The sequence below is a fragment of the Mesoplodon densirostris genome, chromosome 13, assembly GCF_025265405.1.
Source record: "Mesoplodon densirostris isolate mMesDen1 chromosome 13, mMesDen1 primary haplotype, whole genome shotgun sequence".
NCBI lineage: Eukaryota > Metazoa > Chordata > Mammalia > Artiodactyla > Ziphiidae > Mesoplodon > Mesoplodon densirostris.
In genome coordinates this window covers 57,283,104-57,299,191 of record NC_082673.1, presented here as the reverse complement: position 1 = coordinate 57,299,191, position 16,088 = coordinate 57,283,104, and the positions used below count along the sequence as shown (strand labels likewise).

Below are 16,088 nucleotides of genomic sequence, written 5' to 3'. Positions count from 1 at the left end.
TTATAGCAGTTATCCTATAAAATGGTTAAGATCCTGACTGAGACCTATTTCCATTTTTTAATAAACAATTGTAAACACTATAATTAATGAGCTGCAGATGATGTACCAGAATTTGTAGAACATAAAGTTTCTAAAAACTATATAATCCATTTATATAAGAAAAGAGTAAGTAAATTTATTAAATTCTTAATATGTTTAAGTTACAAACACATTTAAACATTTTAATTATACTTCTTTATAATCCCTATATTATTGTAATTTCCTTAAATCAGTCTAGCATAGGTAAGTTTTTAAAATGTCTGCCTTGGGGCTTCCCTGGTGGCTCAGTGGTTGAGAATCTGCCTGCCAATGCAGGGGACACGGGTTCGAGCCCTGGTCTGGGAAGATCCCACATGCCACGGAGCAACTGAGCCCATGAGCCACAACTACTGAGCCTGCGCGTCTGGAGCCTGTGCTCCGCAACAAGAGAGGCCGCGATAGTGAGAGGCCTGCGCACCGCGATTAAGAGTGGCCCCCACTTGCCGCAACTAGAGAAGGCCCTTGCGCAGAGACAAAGACCCAACAGCCAAAAATAAATTAAATAAATAAATAAATTTAAAGAGTTTTTTTTTTTTAAAAAGTCTGCCTTTATAATCGTTTATCCTTAACTGTTTTTCTGCTTCTCTTTTAGCTTGAGACAAGAACCTGAATCATCTCTCAGGAAAAGAGGTTTTGCAAGATAAAGGAAAAATTTTAATATTAGGCCAGACTGTCTGTGCTTCAGAACTTTGGTATAAGTCAGGGAAATGGTTGAGCACATCATAGAATAGGAACATCTCAGATTGATTTGAAAGTCAACTGGGAGATTGTCTTGTCCAGGAACAAGCAGATGTAAGACAGATCAGTAGGCAAGGAAGAAGCAGGTAAAGAGCATAGACAGTTAAGAAAGGAGCTCATGACTATATACAGCTGGGCATGATCACTGAATAAATACGTTATATATGTTCTGTTGTTTTCTAGTGGATCAGATTTTTTTTAGAAGAATAAAGTAGGAATTCATATAAGGTATTAGTAACTTAATAAAAGTTTTATTATTTTACATTTCCTGAGTCAAAGATTCTAAAAGTAACAACTATCAACTGAAAGTCTGTAAAAATTATGAAGTTAAAAAAAGACTCCACTGAGTGATTTTGTTACGGAGTGGGTAGGAAAGCATGGGAGTGAAGGATACTCACTTTTTGTGGTAGAGCCTTTCATAATGCTTGAGTTTTTAGCATTAAAATTATTAACATTTATTACAAATGTATTTTTAAAAAAATCTTCTTTGTTCAAAACTTTTGTAAACCATTGATCTAATTATGCTAAAGAAGGTGTGGTCCCTGAAGCAGCACATCAGTGTGATCCAGTATCAGTGTCATACCCAATCACTCTTGGTAGAAATGTGGAATTTCAGGCCTCATTTCATACCTCCCAAGTCAAAACGTGAATTTTAAAAAGATCTCCAGGTGATCTACATGCACATTAAATTTAAGAAGCACTAGTCTAATTCAACATAAATCATAACCCTCTCTAAGCCTTCCATGTAGTTGATCAGCCTTTGCTACATCAGCAATGGGTAGCTCAGTACCTCCTGAGACAGTCAACATTTTCAAAAATAAATGCCTGAACCCCGCCTGCCCATCCCCCAAACTAAATCCGCCCCCCGTCTTTCCTTCCCTCAGTTAATGTCATCCTTCTAGCTGCTTATGCCATACAACTGAATTATCCTTATCTCCTTTGTCTCAAACCCCATGTGCAACCCATCTGCAAATTCTCTTGGCTCTACCTCTAAAACATCTCCAAGATCTGACCACTTCTCACCACCTCCACAGCCACAACCGTGGGTCAAACCACCATCATCTCCTGCCAAGATTATTGCAGTAGTCACAAGCCCTTGCCCTTCCCTGCCTACAGTCTATTCTTTACATACTGGCCTGAATTATGTGTTTAAATATAAATTGAATCATGCCACTTCTCTGCTCAAACCCTCTTAGAGTTTCTCATTTGATGAAGAAATCAACCCCTTAATAATCAAAAAAACTTCATATTACACATTCAGTTGACACAAATAATCGAAATAATCCTTAACCTTTAGAGATCAATATCAAACTCCCATTGGCTCTTTTGAACTGTGACTTCCTTTGTTTTTAAATATATATTTCACCCCTTTTCTGTCTTTGTCTATCTTTAGTCCCTGCTGGTGAGCCCTTCACTTCCTTCTGTAGATAGATATTTAGTAAACAACAGAAGCAGTATTTCAAAACTAGGCATGTGTAAATTATTTTCCCCACAACTACATCTCACTCAAAATAACAGCCAAAGTCCTCACAATGGCCTATGAGGTTCCTCCATAGTGTCTCTCACCTCACAGCCTACTACTTTCCCTGGGCACACACTGTTTCAGTTGCCATTGGCTTCTTGGGCACACTCCTGCTTCAGGATCCTGTGCTCTCTTGGTGAGATGTCCTCTGATTAGGGCCATGCTGTCCACCTCTAGCTTCCCATTTCCTATCTTCCTCCCTGCTGTATTGCCTCCACAGCATTTCTTATAGTCTAATATACCAGATTATTTATTTACTTACTTACTTACGTACTTACTTACTTACTTATGTATGTATGTATGTATGTATGTATGTATGTATGTATGTATGTATGTATGTATGTATGTATAAATAACTGTCTCTCTCCTCCATTAAATTTAAGACCAGGAATTTTCCTTTGTCTTGCTCATTGATCTATACTCAGTATCTAGGATAGTGTCTGATGCACAGTAGGCTCCCAATAAACATTTGTCAAATAATGACTAATGAACAAACAGTCCCATTTATGATTAGACTTTTATAATCTGAAAGACCTTTATTTCATTGAGCTGCAATTAATGTCATTATAATATCCACAAATTTAATGGTCCTAGGTCTATTCTTAGCTTCAGAAGGAATGACACATGATAAGCCAAGTATTTGAAGAATGGCCACACATCAACTAGGAGTTTTCTCATCTTCAAATTTAAGATCTTCAGTTATTTTGGTCTTCCTGTTTTCCTTCAAAGGTAATATGTCTTTTTTTTTTTAACTGGCTACATTTAAGATTTTTCTCAAACTTCAGAAAAGACAAAAGGATCTCGTCTCTCCTGAGATCTGTCTTAGGCCTTGAAACCCGTGTTGGGGGATGCAGATGCTGTTGCTCTCTCTCTCTCTATTTGCTCAACATCCTGCCTCAGCCCATCAGGGAGGAGTCTCTTTATTGTCTATCTTTGATTTTCAATCATTCGAACATGTACCTAGGTGTAGTTTTCTTTGCACTTATCTTGCTTGGATTGAGGATAGGTTTCTTGAGTCTGCTAGTTAATGACTCTTGATAAATTTAGAAAAGTCTCAAGGTCTAGCTCTTTAATTACTCGTTTTATTCCATTCAATCTTTCTTCTACTTCTTGTATTCTCATTACACGTTAGACCATTTGACAGTGCCCCACATGTTTTCCATTTGTTCTCTTTCTTGTTCCTTTTTCCTTTTCTAATTTTTTTCTTCCCTCTCTGTGCTTCAGTTTGGATAATTTCTCTGAAGCTTTCTCTAAGTTCACTAATCCTATCTTTTGCTTTGTCCATCTGCAGTTATGGCTATTCTATGAGTCCTTAATTTCAGATACTGTATTATTCAGTTTTAGGATCTAATTTAAATAGAGCTCATTTCTATGAAATCCTCCATTTTTTCAACATTTTTCTTTACAGTATTAATAACAATTATTTCAAACTCCTGTCCACTAATTTCAAATCTCAGTCATCTGTGGGTCTTTTCTACTAGCTAAATTTTCTCCTGATAATGGCTCAAATCTTCCTGCTTTTTGGATATCTTTTTTCTTTTTTATCATGTATCAGACACCATGTATAAAAAGGCTACAGAAACAGAAGTCAATGTTATTTTCTCCCAGAGAAGGCACATCTATTCTTGCCAGGCAGCACGGATAAGGGGTGGACCATTTCCATCCAGTTGTGAACTGAGCTAGGTTGGGGTTAGCTTGCAACTCTAACTAAGCCCAATTCACCTTTGGTTTCAAACGTCTCAAGGGTGAGACATCCTGTGTTTGTTGCAGGCCTTTCCCTACAAAGTTGCACTGTTCAACAGAAATATAATGCAAACCACAATTGGGAGCCACCTACGTAAATGAAAATTTGCTAGCAGTTACACTGATAAAAGGATTAAAAAAAACAGAGGAAAACAGTTGTAATAATATATTTAACTCAATATATCTAAAATATGGTCGTTGCAATATATAATCGATAAAAAGATTATTAATGAGATATTTTATTTTCTTCTTAATTCTTCAAAATCTTCAGTATCTTTTATACTTACAGAATATCTCAATTTGGATTACCACATTTCAAAAGCAGAACAGTCACATGTAGTCAGTGGCTACTGTACTGAACAGTGCACCTCTAGCATGACTTTGTCTTTTAAGGAATGTGAAACTTTGAGAAACTCAACTTCTTCTTGCCAGCTCCCTTCCACACTTGATACACAGAAAAAAGCACTGTGGAGGACTGACTGTATGTTTGAGGCTCCTCCAGATTCCAATATGGCACTCTAGCCTACATGACTGATAAATGTCCCTTAATTTCTACTTCCCACAACAAAATCTCTCTGCTTATAGCCAGACGAAGCAAATAATTCCAGAGCTGAAAAGAGTACCCAGTGTCAAATGTAAAATAGATAGCTAGTGGGAAGCAGCCGCATAGCACAGGGAGAACAGCTCGGTGCTTTGTGACCACCTAGAGGGGTGGGATAGGGAGGGTGGGAGGGAGACGCAGGAGGGAGGAGATATGGGGATACATGTATACATATAGCTGATTCACTTCGTTATACAGCAGAAACTCACACACCATTGTAAAGCAATTATACTCCAATAAAGATGTAAAAAAAAAAAAAAAAGAGTACCCACTGTCCACTTACCTAGAAAGGGTATTTCTCTCTCTGAAATTTAATTCCTCTGGACCGTTTTGTGACATCAATTAATATTTTTTTTCTTAAATCAGTTTTGTTGAGATATAACTGACATCCCAAAAGTTTATCCTTTTGAGGTGTACAATTCAGTGTTTTATTTTGTATACTCTCATTTTACTCATTATATATCATTCATTGTACCTCACTACTATCTGACACTGGAACATTTTTATCACCCCCAAAAGAAATCCTATACCCATTAGCAGTCATTCTATTTTCCCCTCCTAGCTAACACTATTCTACTTTCTGTCTCTATGTATTTGTCTACTCTGGAAATTTCATACAGATGGAATCATATAATATGTGGCTCTTTGCGTTTGGCTTCTTTCACTTTGCATTTTTCCAACATCGATCCATATTATAGCATATACTTCATCCCTTTCTATGGCAGAACAATTTTCTATTTTATGGGCATAACACGTTATGCTTAACCATTCATAAGTTGATAAACCTTTGTGTAGTTTTGCCTTTTTGGCTATTATGAATAGTGCTGCTATGAACATTGGTGTGCATGCCTTTGTATGAATATATGTTTCAATTCTCTTGTGTACATACCTAGGAGTTAAATTCCTGCATCATATGGTAACTCTACGTTTAACCTTATGAGAAACTGCCAGTTTTCCACAGTAGATGCACCATTTTACATTCCCACTAGAAATGTATGAGGGTTCCAATTTCTCCACATCTGTTGCCTTTTATATTATAACCATGCTAGTGGGTGTCATTTTGACTTGTATTTCCCTAATGACTAATGGGGTTGAACACATTTACATGCACTTATTAGCCATTTTTATATCTTCTTTGTATATATATTCAAATCCTTTGTACATTTTTTAACTGGTTGTCCATCAATTACTGAGTTGTAAGGGTTTTTTTACCTATTCTGGATATAAATCTCTTATCAGATAGGTGATTTGTAAATATTTTCTCCCATTCTGTGGATTGTCACTTTCTTGATAGAGTCCTTTGCAGCACAAAAGTTTATAATATTGATACAGTTCATTTTATCTATTTTTTCTTTTGTCCCCCATGCCTTTGGTGTCATTTCTAAGAAACCATTATCTAATCAGAGGTCACAAAGATTTACTCCTATAAGTTTCAGAATTTTAGCTCTTAATTGTATGTCTCTGATCCATTTGACTTAATTTTTGTATATAATGTCAGGTAAGGGTCCAATTTCATGTGGATATCCAGATTTCTGAGTACCATTTGTTGAAAAACTATTCTTTACCATTGAATTGTCTTGGCTCCTTTATTAAAAACCAATTGATAGTAAATGTGATGGTTTATTTCTGGACTCTCAATTCTATTATTGATCTGTATGTCTACCTTCATATCAGTACTCCACTAGCTTGATTATTGTTGTTTTGTCATAAATTTTGAAATCTGGAAGTGTGAATCCTCCAACTTTGTTCATTTCCAAGATTGTTTTGGCTATTCTGGGTCCCTTGAAATTCCATATGAATAATTTTCCATATAGAAACTTTGCCAATTTCTACAAAGAAGCTAGCTGGAATTTTGATGTGGATTATGTTGAATCTGCAGATCATTTTGAGGAGTACTGACATCTAACAATACTAAGTCTTCTGATCTATGTAATTGGGATATAATTCCCATGTATTTAGATCTTCTTTAATTTCTTTCCACAATGTTTTGTAGTTTTTAGAGTGTAAGTTGTATATTTATTTTGGTAAATTTATTTGTAAGTACTTAATTCTTTTTGATGCTGTTATAAATGGAATTGATTTCTTAATTTCACTTTTAAAGAGTTCATTGCTTATTGTTATTGTGAACTGATATTTACACAGTTGTTCCTTGGTATCTGTGGGGGAATGGTTCCAGGACCTGCCGGGAATACCAAAATCCATAGATACTCAAGTCCCTTAGAGTCAGCCCTCAATATCCATGGTTCTGTATCCACGGATTCAACCAACCATGGGCTGTGTAGTATTTACTATTGAAAAAAATCCACGTATAAGTGGACACATGCAGTTCAAACCTGTGTTGCTCAAGGGTTAACTATATATTGATTTTTTATCCTGCAACCTTGCTGAACTAGTTTATTGGCCCAAAAGTTTTCCAGAGGATACCTTAGGATTTTCTATATACAAGGTCATGTCACCTGCAAAAAGACACAGTTTTATTTCTTCCTTACCATCTGGGTACCCTTTTATTTCATTTTCTTGCCCAACTGCCCTGGTTAGAACCTCTAATACAATGCTAAATAGAAGTGGTGAGAGCAGATATCTTATCTTGCTCCTGATCTTAAAGGGAAAGCACCCAGTCTCTAACTATGAACTATATTAGCTGTGGGTTTTTTATAGATGCCATTTATCACACTGAGGAAGTTAGAAAAAACAAGACAGAAAGAAGAAACACAAAAGGCAGATTAAAAGAAAGAGGAAGTAAAAACATATGGAAAGGGAGCAGGAGAATGAAATTACTAAATCACATAATCAGGGGGAGGGACTAAATGATAGAAATATGAATTAAAAAATAACTGAAGAGAATTCTAAAGAAATAGATTCTGAAATGCTCTGCCATTAGATAAGTATATGCTTTTGAAAAAACACATAAAAATTCTGTGTGCCTCGGTTTTGTCAATTAGAAAAAGAAAGTAAGGGCATTTATTCTGTAAACATAAAATAGCTATTATGTACTTTTTGTGTACATATTTATATGTATTTTGTGTGAGGCAGGATGTGAGGCACTGAAGATCTAAAGAGATAATGTACCTTTTTAGATTTTATTTTTTGGCATTATATTTCTATATTCTATAAAATAAGTCAAACTATTAAAATAGTGAAATGGAATGAAATGAGATACAGGGAAAGAAGGCAGAAAGTAAAGAAAGAAAAAATATGAAAAGGGAAAAGGTAAAGAATGAAGAAAGATACAGAAAGGGAAGGAAAAATAAGGTCTGAAAAAATATAGAGAACTGAATAAGAAGAGAGACTGAGGGAAAAAAAGTTCAAGAAGGACAAAAGGGAGGAAAAAATGAAGGGGGCATAGGAGAGCCACATCTCCACAAATGACTGCTGAAGAGCCAGAAAGGGGAAAGGGTAGAGGAGGAGAGGAAGTATCTTAGTGGTTCACTTTATTGATGGTGATAGGGTCTTTTAATATGAAACATATTTCTTTCACCAAAAGGAAAGAAGGAAACTCTTTGAGGACTACTTAGCTCTGAAGTGGAAAAGAAAAGATAAATATACCTAAAAGAATTCCCAAATGTTAGAAAATTAAATTGTTTTCACCCAGAAAGGATTCTGCTGTAATCTTTTCTCTAGATACTGAGGAAGTCAAAATATGAGTTGTGATCTTGGCTCTGTCATTACTTGACTAGAGACAATTATTCTTTTGACTTCTCAGTTTCCTAATCTATAAAATAAGGAAGTTGGATTAGATGATTCCTAAGGCCTACTTCAGTTTTGACATCCTTAAATTTTATGTAAGTTAGCAAAATAAAAACTTATTTAAGGGATGAATACTATAAGCTACCAGAAAAAGTAATACAAGAAAGAAAGCAAGATATACAATTCAAAGGCAAAAAATGTCAACACAAATAACAGAAAAAGTTGAGAAAACAAAATACCTAGGTCCACTTAAAGTAAAAAGAGCTGTCACCCTCTAGGTGGTAAATGTATTACAAAAATCAGAATCTTTCTCAGCAGTAACATTTATTGGAGGACAGTAGAAATTTATTTCTGATAAGAGTGAGAGACTACAACATCTGAAAAACAGACCAGAAGGAAAAATAAGACACTTGTTCATCTGTATTTCTGTGACTTTTCGCACTTGGCATTATTTGCAACTGTACTTTTATGTCTGGCAGCAGTGCCAACTTCAGTACGAATGATATATTATTTTTATCATGTTGATTACATGTGTTCACCAGTTTAGTTGTCCATATATGCTTGGTGTGGTTTGCAAATAGTCAGTGACAAAATCCAGAGCATGGCATTTTCACAGAAAGTGTTTACTGTGAAATTTCTCCTTAGAAGTTTGCTTTTCTTTACAGCTTTGATCCATATGACACACACAGCCCTACATTTCAAATAATGGCTTATAGTTAAGAAAATGCTTCATTTTGATACAATATGACTATATTAGGATATAGTTCTAGAGAGGACCTAATTTTCTCATGTAATTAGAAATTTGGTCAAATCTAATGTCTGCTAAAATTTTCCAAACTGCGCTTCTTCAGTTTTATGGTGACTTGGTACTTACATTCTGTTATTCATCAACACTTCACAGAAATACTTGATTTGTCTGAATGAATTTAAAAACCCACAACTGAAGAAAATCAGAAAAATCTGGTTTTAAATATCAAAAGATCCCAAATGAAAAGTATTTCTACAGGCCACACTGAGCAAGTTTTATTGATCAGTGTACTTCTTTGCAGTATGAAATTGTTGCAAGATTGAACATAAGAAAATAAACTTACTGGTAAATATCTTTCCTGAGGACAGATCTGCCAAGGGGATTGTCAGCCTGGGGAGCCATAGCAACAGAGCCAATCTTCAGAACCATGGTGTCTTCTTTTCCTGCCTGATTAACTGTAAAAGAAATAGATTAATGAGGTATACAGTAGATCTGTATGCAACTTCATCTTTAAGGAAAAATTTTTGAATAATGGGATAGAGACAAATTAAGATAAGACCATAAATCAGGACGAGGAAAATTTGTTTAAAATAGAAATATTTAATGCTTTTCTTAACTACTTCCTTTATATCCCAATAAGTAGTTCTCAGGATAGACAATTAAAATGGCAATGAAAAAGAGACTCCACTCAACATGAAAACATGTGATATTAATTATATGTAAGTAATATTGAAGCAGTATGTTTATCTAATTTCATGATCTGATAATACTACATCTTTCTCCCAAGTGATTTTCAGCCCTGGGGTTTCAACACTGCATTGTTGTTTACAAATATATTGAAGGATATCAGAAAGGCACTAACAAATTCTCAAAGTTACTTGAATTTACACAATTAGTAATAATTAAATACAATGGGCGCACACACACACACACACACACACACATACAAACACACAATAGCACATTAGGCTGTAACATATCAGCTTAATGGCTGCAATGGTGAAGAAAATAATGGCTGCAATGATAAAGAAAGAAAAAACCCAGTAACTGATTAATACGTAAGGACACTTCAACTTTCTGTTCTAGGCACTTTTTAATTTTAATAATTTCTATAGTGGAATTACTTGAGAAGTAGTAATTTCACACTTGTGTAAAAGTTCTACTTCCTAATAGAATCTAAACCTAAGTATTCTCAGAAAACAATAAAAGGTAAAAAGGTATATTAATTCTGATTCTTTTCTCTATACTGAATAAAAAAATTTTATCACATGTTCTCATGATAAAAAGCTCAACAATTTTTCTAAAAGTCACTGGCTAATTTAATGTCTTTTTCTAAAAATTATTTGGAATGAAAAGGTGTTCTTGATGGCCCCATTAATTTATATTAAATTTTACTCCCTCTTCCCCCACAGATGAGTCTACTGTAGTAGCTGTTTAAAATTGTTAACAATATACAACTTTTGGGGTTGTGAAGAAAACATATACTAAAATTCATAATTTCTCTCAAAGAACAACCATCTGCCACAAACGGAACAGAAAAGGACTGGCTGCAAGACCTCAGGAATATCCTGAACAGAACATGCCTACAAAGGCATACAATCCATATTTCCCAAACTGTGGTGGCCAAAGAATGCAAAAGCTAAGAGATTATTTCCAGCTGCTTCAGCAGAACACTCAGTATGGTCTGACTTAGATTAGTCTAAAAAAGAAAGTCAGAATTAAGAAAATCAAGAAAAGTAAGAAGAAAGATATTCAGTGAGGAAAAGAAAGACCAGAATAAGATGTACATAAAGGGAGAGGCAAAATGGCAGGGGAAGGACAGCAAAAGGGGAAGAAAGAGACAAGCTATCATAATAAATATTAGCATGTGGATGCTACAATAAAGATGGTATTTTTAAATGTCCATAGCAAAAAAGATCAAATAGAAAACTACTTCTCATGCAGTTGTACTATTTTCAAATGACTAGAGGTCTGGCTTGATTATAGGTCCTTATACTATGAACACTGTTTACATTTCATAGATCTTGCATTTTATGCCATGCTTATCAAATAGTTCCATGTGGGTAAAAACCTCTGATTAAGCAGAAGGCCTCAATTAAATCAATAAATAGTAAGCCTGGAGAATAGAGCATACCACAAAAGTGCAATTAGTGTACTTGCTAACTGTTCTTCTAGGCTACAGATACTACCGACCATATGAAAGTCTGAAATGTAATAGAAACACTGCAGTAAATGAGGTACATATGGAAGAAAAATGACGTACTTGGTGTTACATACAAAGCCAGATCCAAGAACAGAATTGTTTCTGTTAGAGCCAAAACTATTCTCACTATATTAAACTGACTATGAAGTTATAATAATGATAAAAAGCACTTAATGCAGATCATCCACAAACTAAATTAAAACAATCAATTTTATTATAGAAAGTATTCAGCTTATCAAAATGTACCTTTGAGATATACAAAAAAATAATAAAAATAGATATTTATGCAAGAAAGTGCCTTGAGTCATTTCTTTAGTTACTTTATAGTTGGCAAAAAACAAGCTTCCCCCTTTTTTAAAAATTTTGGTATTTTTTTTCTTTAATAAAAACATAAAAACATTTGAAGTTTGCAAATTTCATACCAATACAAGCAAACATTACCATTAACAGAAACAGTTGAAGATTAGGGGAAAGATGATGATTCCATATAGGTTAATACGTATTTCGTATAAACAGCTGAACTATGGTAGGAGTGGTAGTAGCTGTAGGCAGTGGTTGAAGGTGTATGTGGGCAAGACTTCTGGGTCCTTGCTCTGGCAAGGATCAGACAAGAGATGTGGTCCACCTGGTCAGAGCTCGCAGCTAAGATTGCAGTCAAAGGCAAGACTCCTGAGACCAACATCATGGAAAACAGCACCACAGATCCTCTCTATTTCTGTCCATCCAGAACTGGAGGGAATAACTCTCCCTGGCAAAGCCTATTCATGCTATCTATGAGAGGCCCTAATAATTAATTCTGTGCCTTCCAACCTAATATGAATGTTGGTAGGTAACACAACATCTTACTGGTGAATTACTCTTTATGACTTTATCTATGCCCACCTTGAACTATATATATATATATATATATATATATATATATATATATATATATATTAAAAGAACTTCATTGGAATATAAGTGCTTCACAATACCGTGTTAGTTTCTGTTGCACAACAAAGTGTATCAGCCATATGCATACACATGTCCCCATATCCCCTCCCTCTTGAGCCTCCCTCCCATCCTCCCTATCCCACCCCTCTAGGTCATCACAAAGCACCGAGCTGATCTCCCTGTGCTTTGCTGCTGCTTCCCACCAGCCAACTATTTTACATTCGGTAGTGTATATATGCTGAAGCTACTCTCACTTTGCCCCAGCTTCCCCCTCCCACCTTGTGTCATCAAGCCCATTCTCTATATGTCTACCTCTTTATTCCTATCCTGCAACTAGGTTCATCACCACAACTTTTTTTTAGATTTTATATATATATATATATATATATATATATATATATATATATATATATATATGTGGTAGCATACGGTATTTGTTTTTCTCTTTTGGACTTATTTCACTCTGACAGACTCTAGGTCTATCCATCTCACTACAAATAACTCAATTTCGTTTCTTTTTATGGCTAATATTCCATTGTATATATGTGCCACATCTTCTTTATCCATTCATCTGTCGATGGACATTTAGGTTGCTTCCATGTCCTGGCTATTGTAAATAGAGCTGCAGTGAACATTGTGGTACATGACTCTTTTTGAATTATGGTTTTCTCAGGGTATATGCCCAGCAGTGGGATTGCTGGGTCATATGGTAGTTCCATTTTTAGTTTTTTAAGGAACCTCCATACTGTTTTCCATAGTGGTTGTATCAATTTACATTCCCACCAACAGTGCAAGAGGGTTCCCTTTTCTCCAAACCCTCTCCGGCATTTGTTGTTTGTTGATTTTTTGATTATGGACATTCTGACCAGTGTGACCAACTACGCACTGTAGTTTTGATTTGTGTTTCTCTAATGATTAGTGATGTTGAGCATCCTTTCATGTGTTTGTTGGCAATCTGTATACCTTCTTTGGAAAAATATCTATTTAGAGCTTCTGCCCATTTTTGGATTGGGTGGTTTGTTTTATTGATATTGAGCAGCCTGAGCTGCTTGTATATTTTGGAGATTAATCCTTTGTCAGTTGCTTCCTTTGCAAACATTTTCTCCCATTCTGAAGGTTGTCTTTTGGTCTTGTTTATGGTTTCCCTTGCTGTGCAAAAGCTTTTCAGTTTCATTAGGTGCCAATTGTTTATTGTTATTTCCATTTCTCTAGGAGGTGGGTCAAAAAAGGATCTTGGGGCTTCCCTGGTGGCGCAGTGGTTGAGAATCTGCCTGCCGATGCAGGGGACATGGGTTCGTGCCCCGGTCCGGGAAGATCCCACATGCCGCGGAGTGGCTGGGCCCGTGAGCCATGGCCGCTGGGCCTGCGCGTCCGGAGCCTGTGCTCCGCAATGGGAGAGGCCACAACAGTGAGAGGCCCGCATACCGCAAAAAAAAAAAAAAAAAAAAAAAGGATCTTGCTGTGATTTATGTCAAAGAGTGTTCTGCCTATGTTCTCCTCTAAGAGTTTTATAGTGTCTGCTCTTACATTTAGGTCTTTAATCCATTTTGAGTTTATTTTTGTGTTTGGTGTTATGGACTGTTCTAATTTCACCTTTTACATGTAGCTCTCCAGTTTTCCCAGCACCACTTATCGAAGAGGCTGTCTTTTCTCCGTTGTATGTTCTTACCTCCTTTGTCGTAAATTAGGTGCCCATATGTGCATGGGCTTATCTCTGGGCATTCTATCCTGTACCATTGATGTATATTTCTGTTTTTGTACCAGTACCATACTGTCTTGATTACTGTAGCTTTGTGGTATACTTTGAAGTCAGGGAGCATGATTCCTTCAACTCCATTTTTCTTTCTCAAGATTGCTTTGGCGGACTTGAGGACATGGGGAGGGGGAAGGGTAAGCTAGGACAAAGTAAGAAAGTGGCATGGACATATATACACTACCAAATGTAAAATCGATAGCCAGTGGGAAGCAGCCACATAGCACAGGAAGATCAGCTTGGTGCTTTGTGACCACCTATAGGGGTGGGATAGGGAGGATGGGAGGGAGGGAGACGCAAGAGGGAAGAGATATGGGGATATATGTATATGTATAGCTGATTCACTTTGTTATAAAGCAGAAACTAAGACACGATTGTAAAGCAATTATACTCCAATAAAGATGTTAAAAAAAAAGATTGCTTTGGCTATTCGTGGTCTTTTCTGTTTCCATATGAATTGTAAGATTTTTTGTTCTAATTCTGTGAAGAATGCCACTGGTGGTTTGATAGGGATTGCACTGAATTTGTAGATTGCTTTGGGGAGTAGAGTCAGTTTCACAATGTTGATTTTCCAATCCAAGAACATGGTATATTTCTCTGTTTATGTCATCATTAATTTCTTTCATCAGCTTTCTATAGTTTTCTGAGTACAAGTTTTTCAGCTCCTTAGGCAGGTTTATTCCTAGGTATTTTATTTTTTTTTTTGTAATTGTAAATGGGAGTGTTTCCTTAATTTCTCTTTCGGATTTTTTGTTGTTGGTCGTATAGGAATGCCAGAGATTTCTGTGCATTAATTTTGTATCCTGCAACCTTACCAAATGCATGGATTAGTTCTAGGAGTTTTCTGGTGGCATCTGTAGGATTTTCTATGTATAGTATCATGTCATTGGCAAAAGGTGACAGTTTTACTTCCTCTTTTCCAATTTGGATTCCTTTTATTTCTTTTTCTTCTCTGATTGCCGTGGCTAGGACTTCCAAAACTATGTTGAATAATAGTGGTGAGAGTGGACATGCCTGTCTTCTTCCTGACCTTAGTGGAAATGCTTTCAGTTTTTCACCATTGAGTATGATGCTTGCTGTGGGTTTGTCACATATGGCCTTTATTATGTTGAGGTAGGTACCCTCTATTCCCCTTTTCTGGAGAGTTTTTATCACATATCGGTGTTGAATTTTGTCAAAAGCTTTTTCTGCATCTATTGACATGATCATATGGTTTTTATTCCTTAATCTGTTAATATAGTGTATCACATTGAGTGATTTGCATATATTGAAGAATCCTTGCTTCCCTGGGATAAATCCCACTTGATCATGCTGTATGATCCTTTTTTTTTTTTTTTTTTTTTTGCGGTACGCAGGCCTCTCACTGCTGTGGTCTCTCCCACTGTGGAGCACAGGCTCTGGACACGCAGGCTCAGTGGCCAGAGCTCATGGGCCCAGATGCTCTGCAGCATGTGGGATCTTCCTGGACCGGGGCATGAACCTGTGTCCCCTGCATCGGCAGGCGGACTTTCAACCACTGCACCACCAGGGAAACCCTGTATGATCCTTTTAATGTGCTGTTGGATTGTTTGCTAGTATTTTTTGAGGATTTTTGCATCTACGTTCATCAGTGATATTGGTCTACAATTTTCTTTTTTCTACGATATCTTTTTCTAGTTTTGGTATCAGGGTAATGGTGGCTTCGTAGAATGAATTTGGGAGTGTTTCTCCCTCTGCAACTTTTTGGAAGAGTTTGAGAAGGATCAGTGTTAGCTCTTCTCTAAATGTTTGATAGAATTCGCCTGTGAAGCCATATGGTCCTGGACTTTTGTTTGTTGGAAGATTTTTAATTATGGTTTCAATTTCATTACTTGTGATTAGTCTGTTTATATTTTCTAATGCTTCCTGGTTCAGTCTTGGAAAATTGTACCTTTCCAAGAATTTGTCCATTTCTTTGTGGTTGTCCATTTTATTGGCATATACTTGTTTGTAGTAGTCTCTTACAATCCTTTGTATTTCTGTAGTGTCAGTTGTGATTTTTCCTTTTTCATTTCTAATTTTATTGATTTGTGTCCTCTTCCTTTTTTTCTTGATGAGTTTGGC

General features: G+C 36.0%; 1 protein-coding gene across 10 annotated transcripts in view; it reads right to left on the bottom strand.

Annotated features, from left to right (window-relative positions):
* VPS13B (vacuolar protein sorting 13 homolog B) overlaps nt 1-16,088 on the bottom strand; it is a 791,444-nt gene that overhangs the window by 351,383 nt on the left and 423,973 nt on the right. For all 10 annotated transcript variants that reach the window (XM_060116054.1, XM_060116052.1, XM_060116058.1 and 7 more), the window contains one exon: nt 9,461-9,572. In XM_060116054.1, coding sequence (XP_059972037.1) covers nt 9,461-9,572 — 112 coding nt within the window. The remainder of the gene's footprint in view (nt 1-9,460; nt 9,573-16,088) is intronic.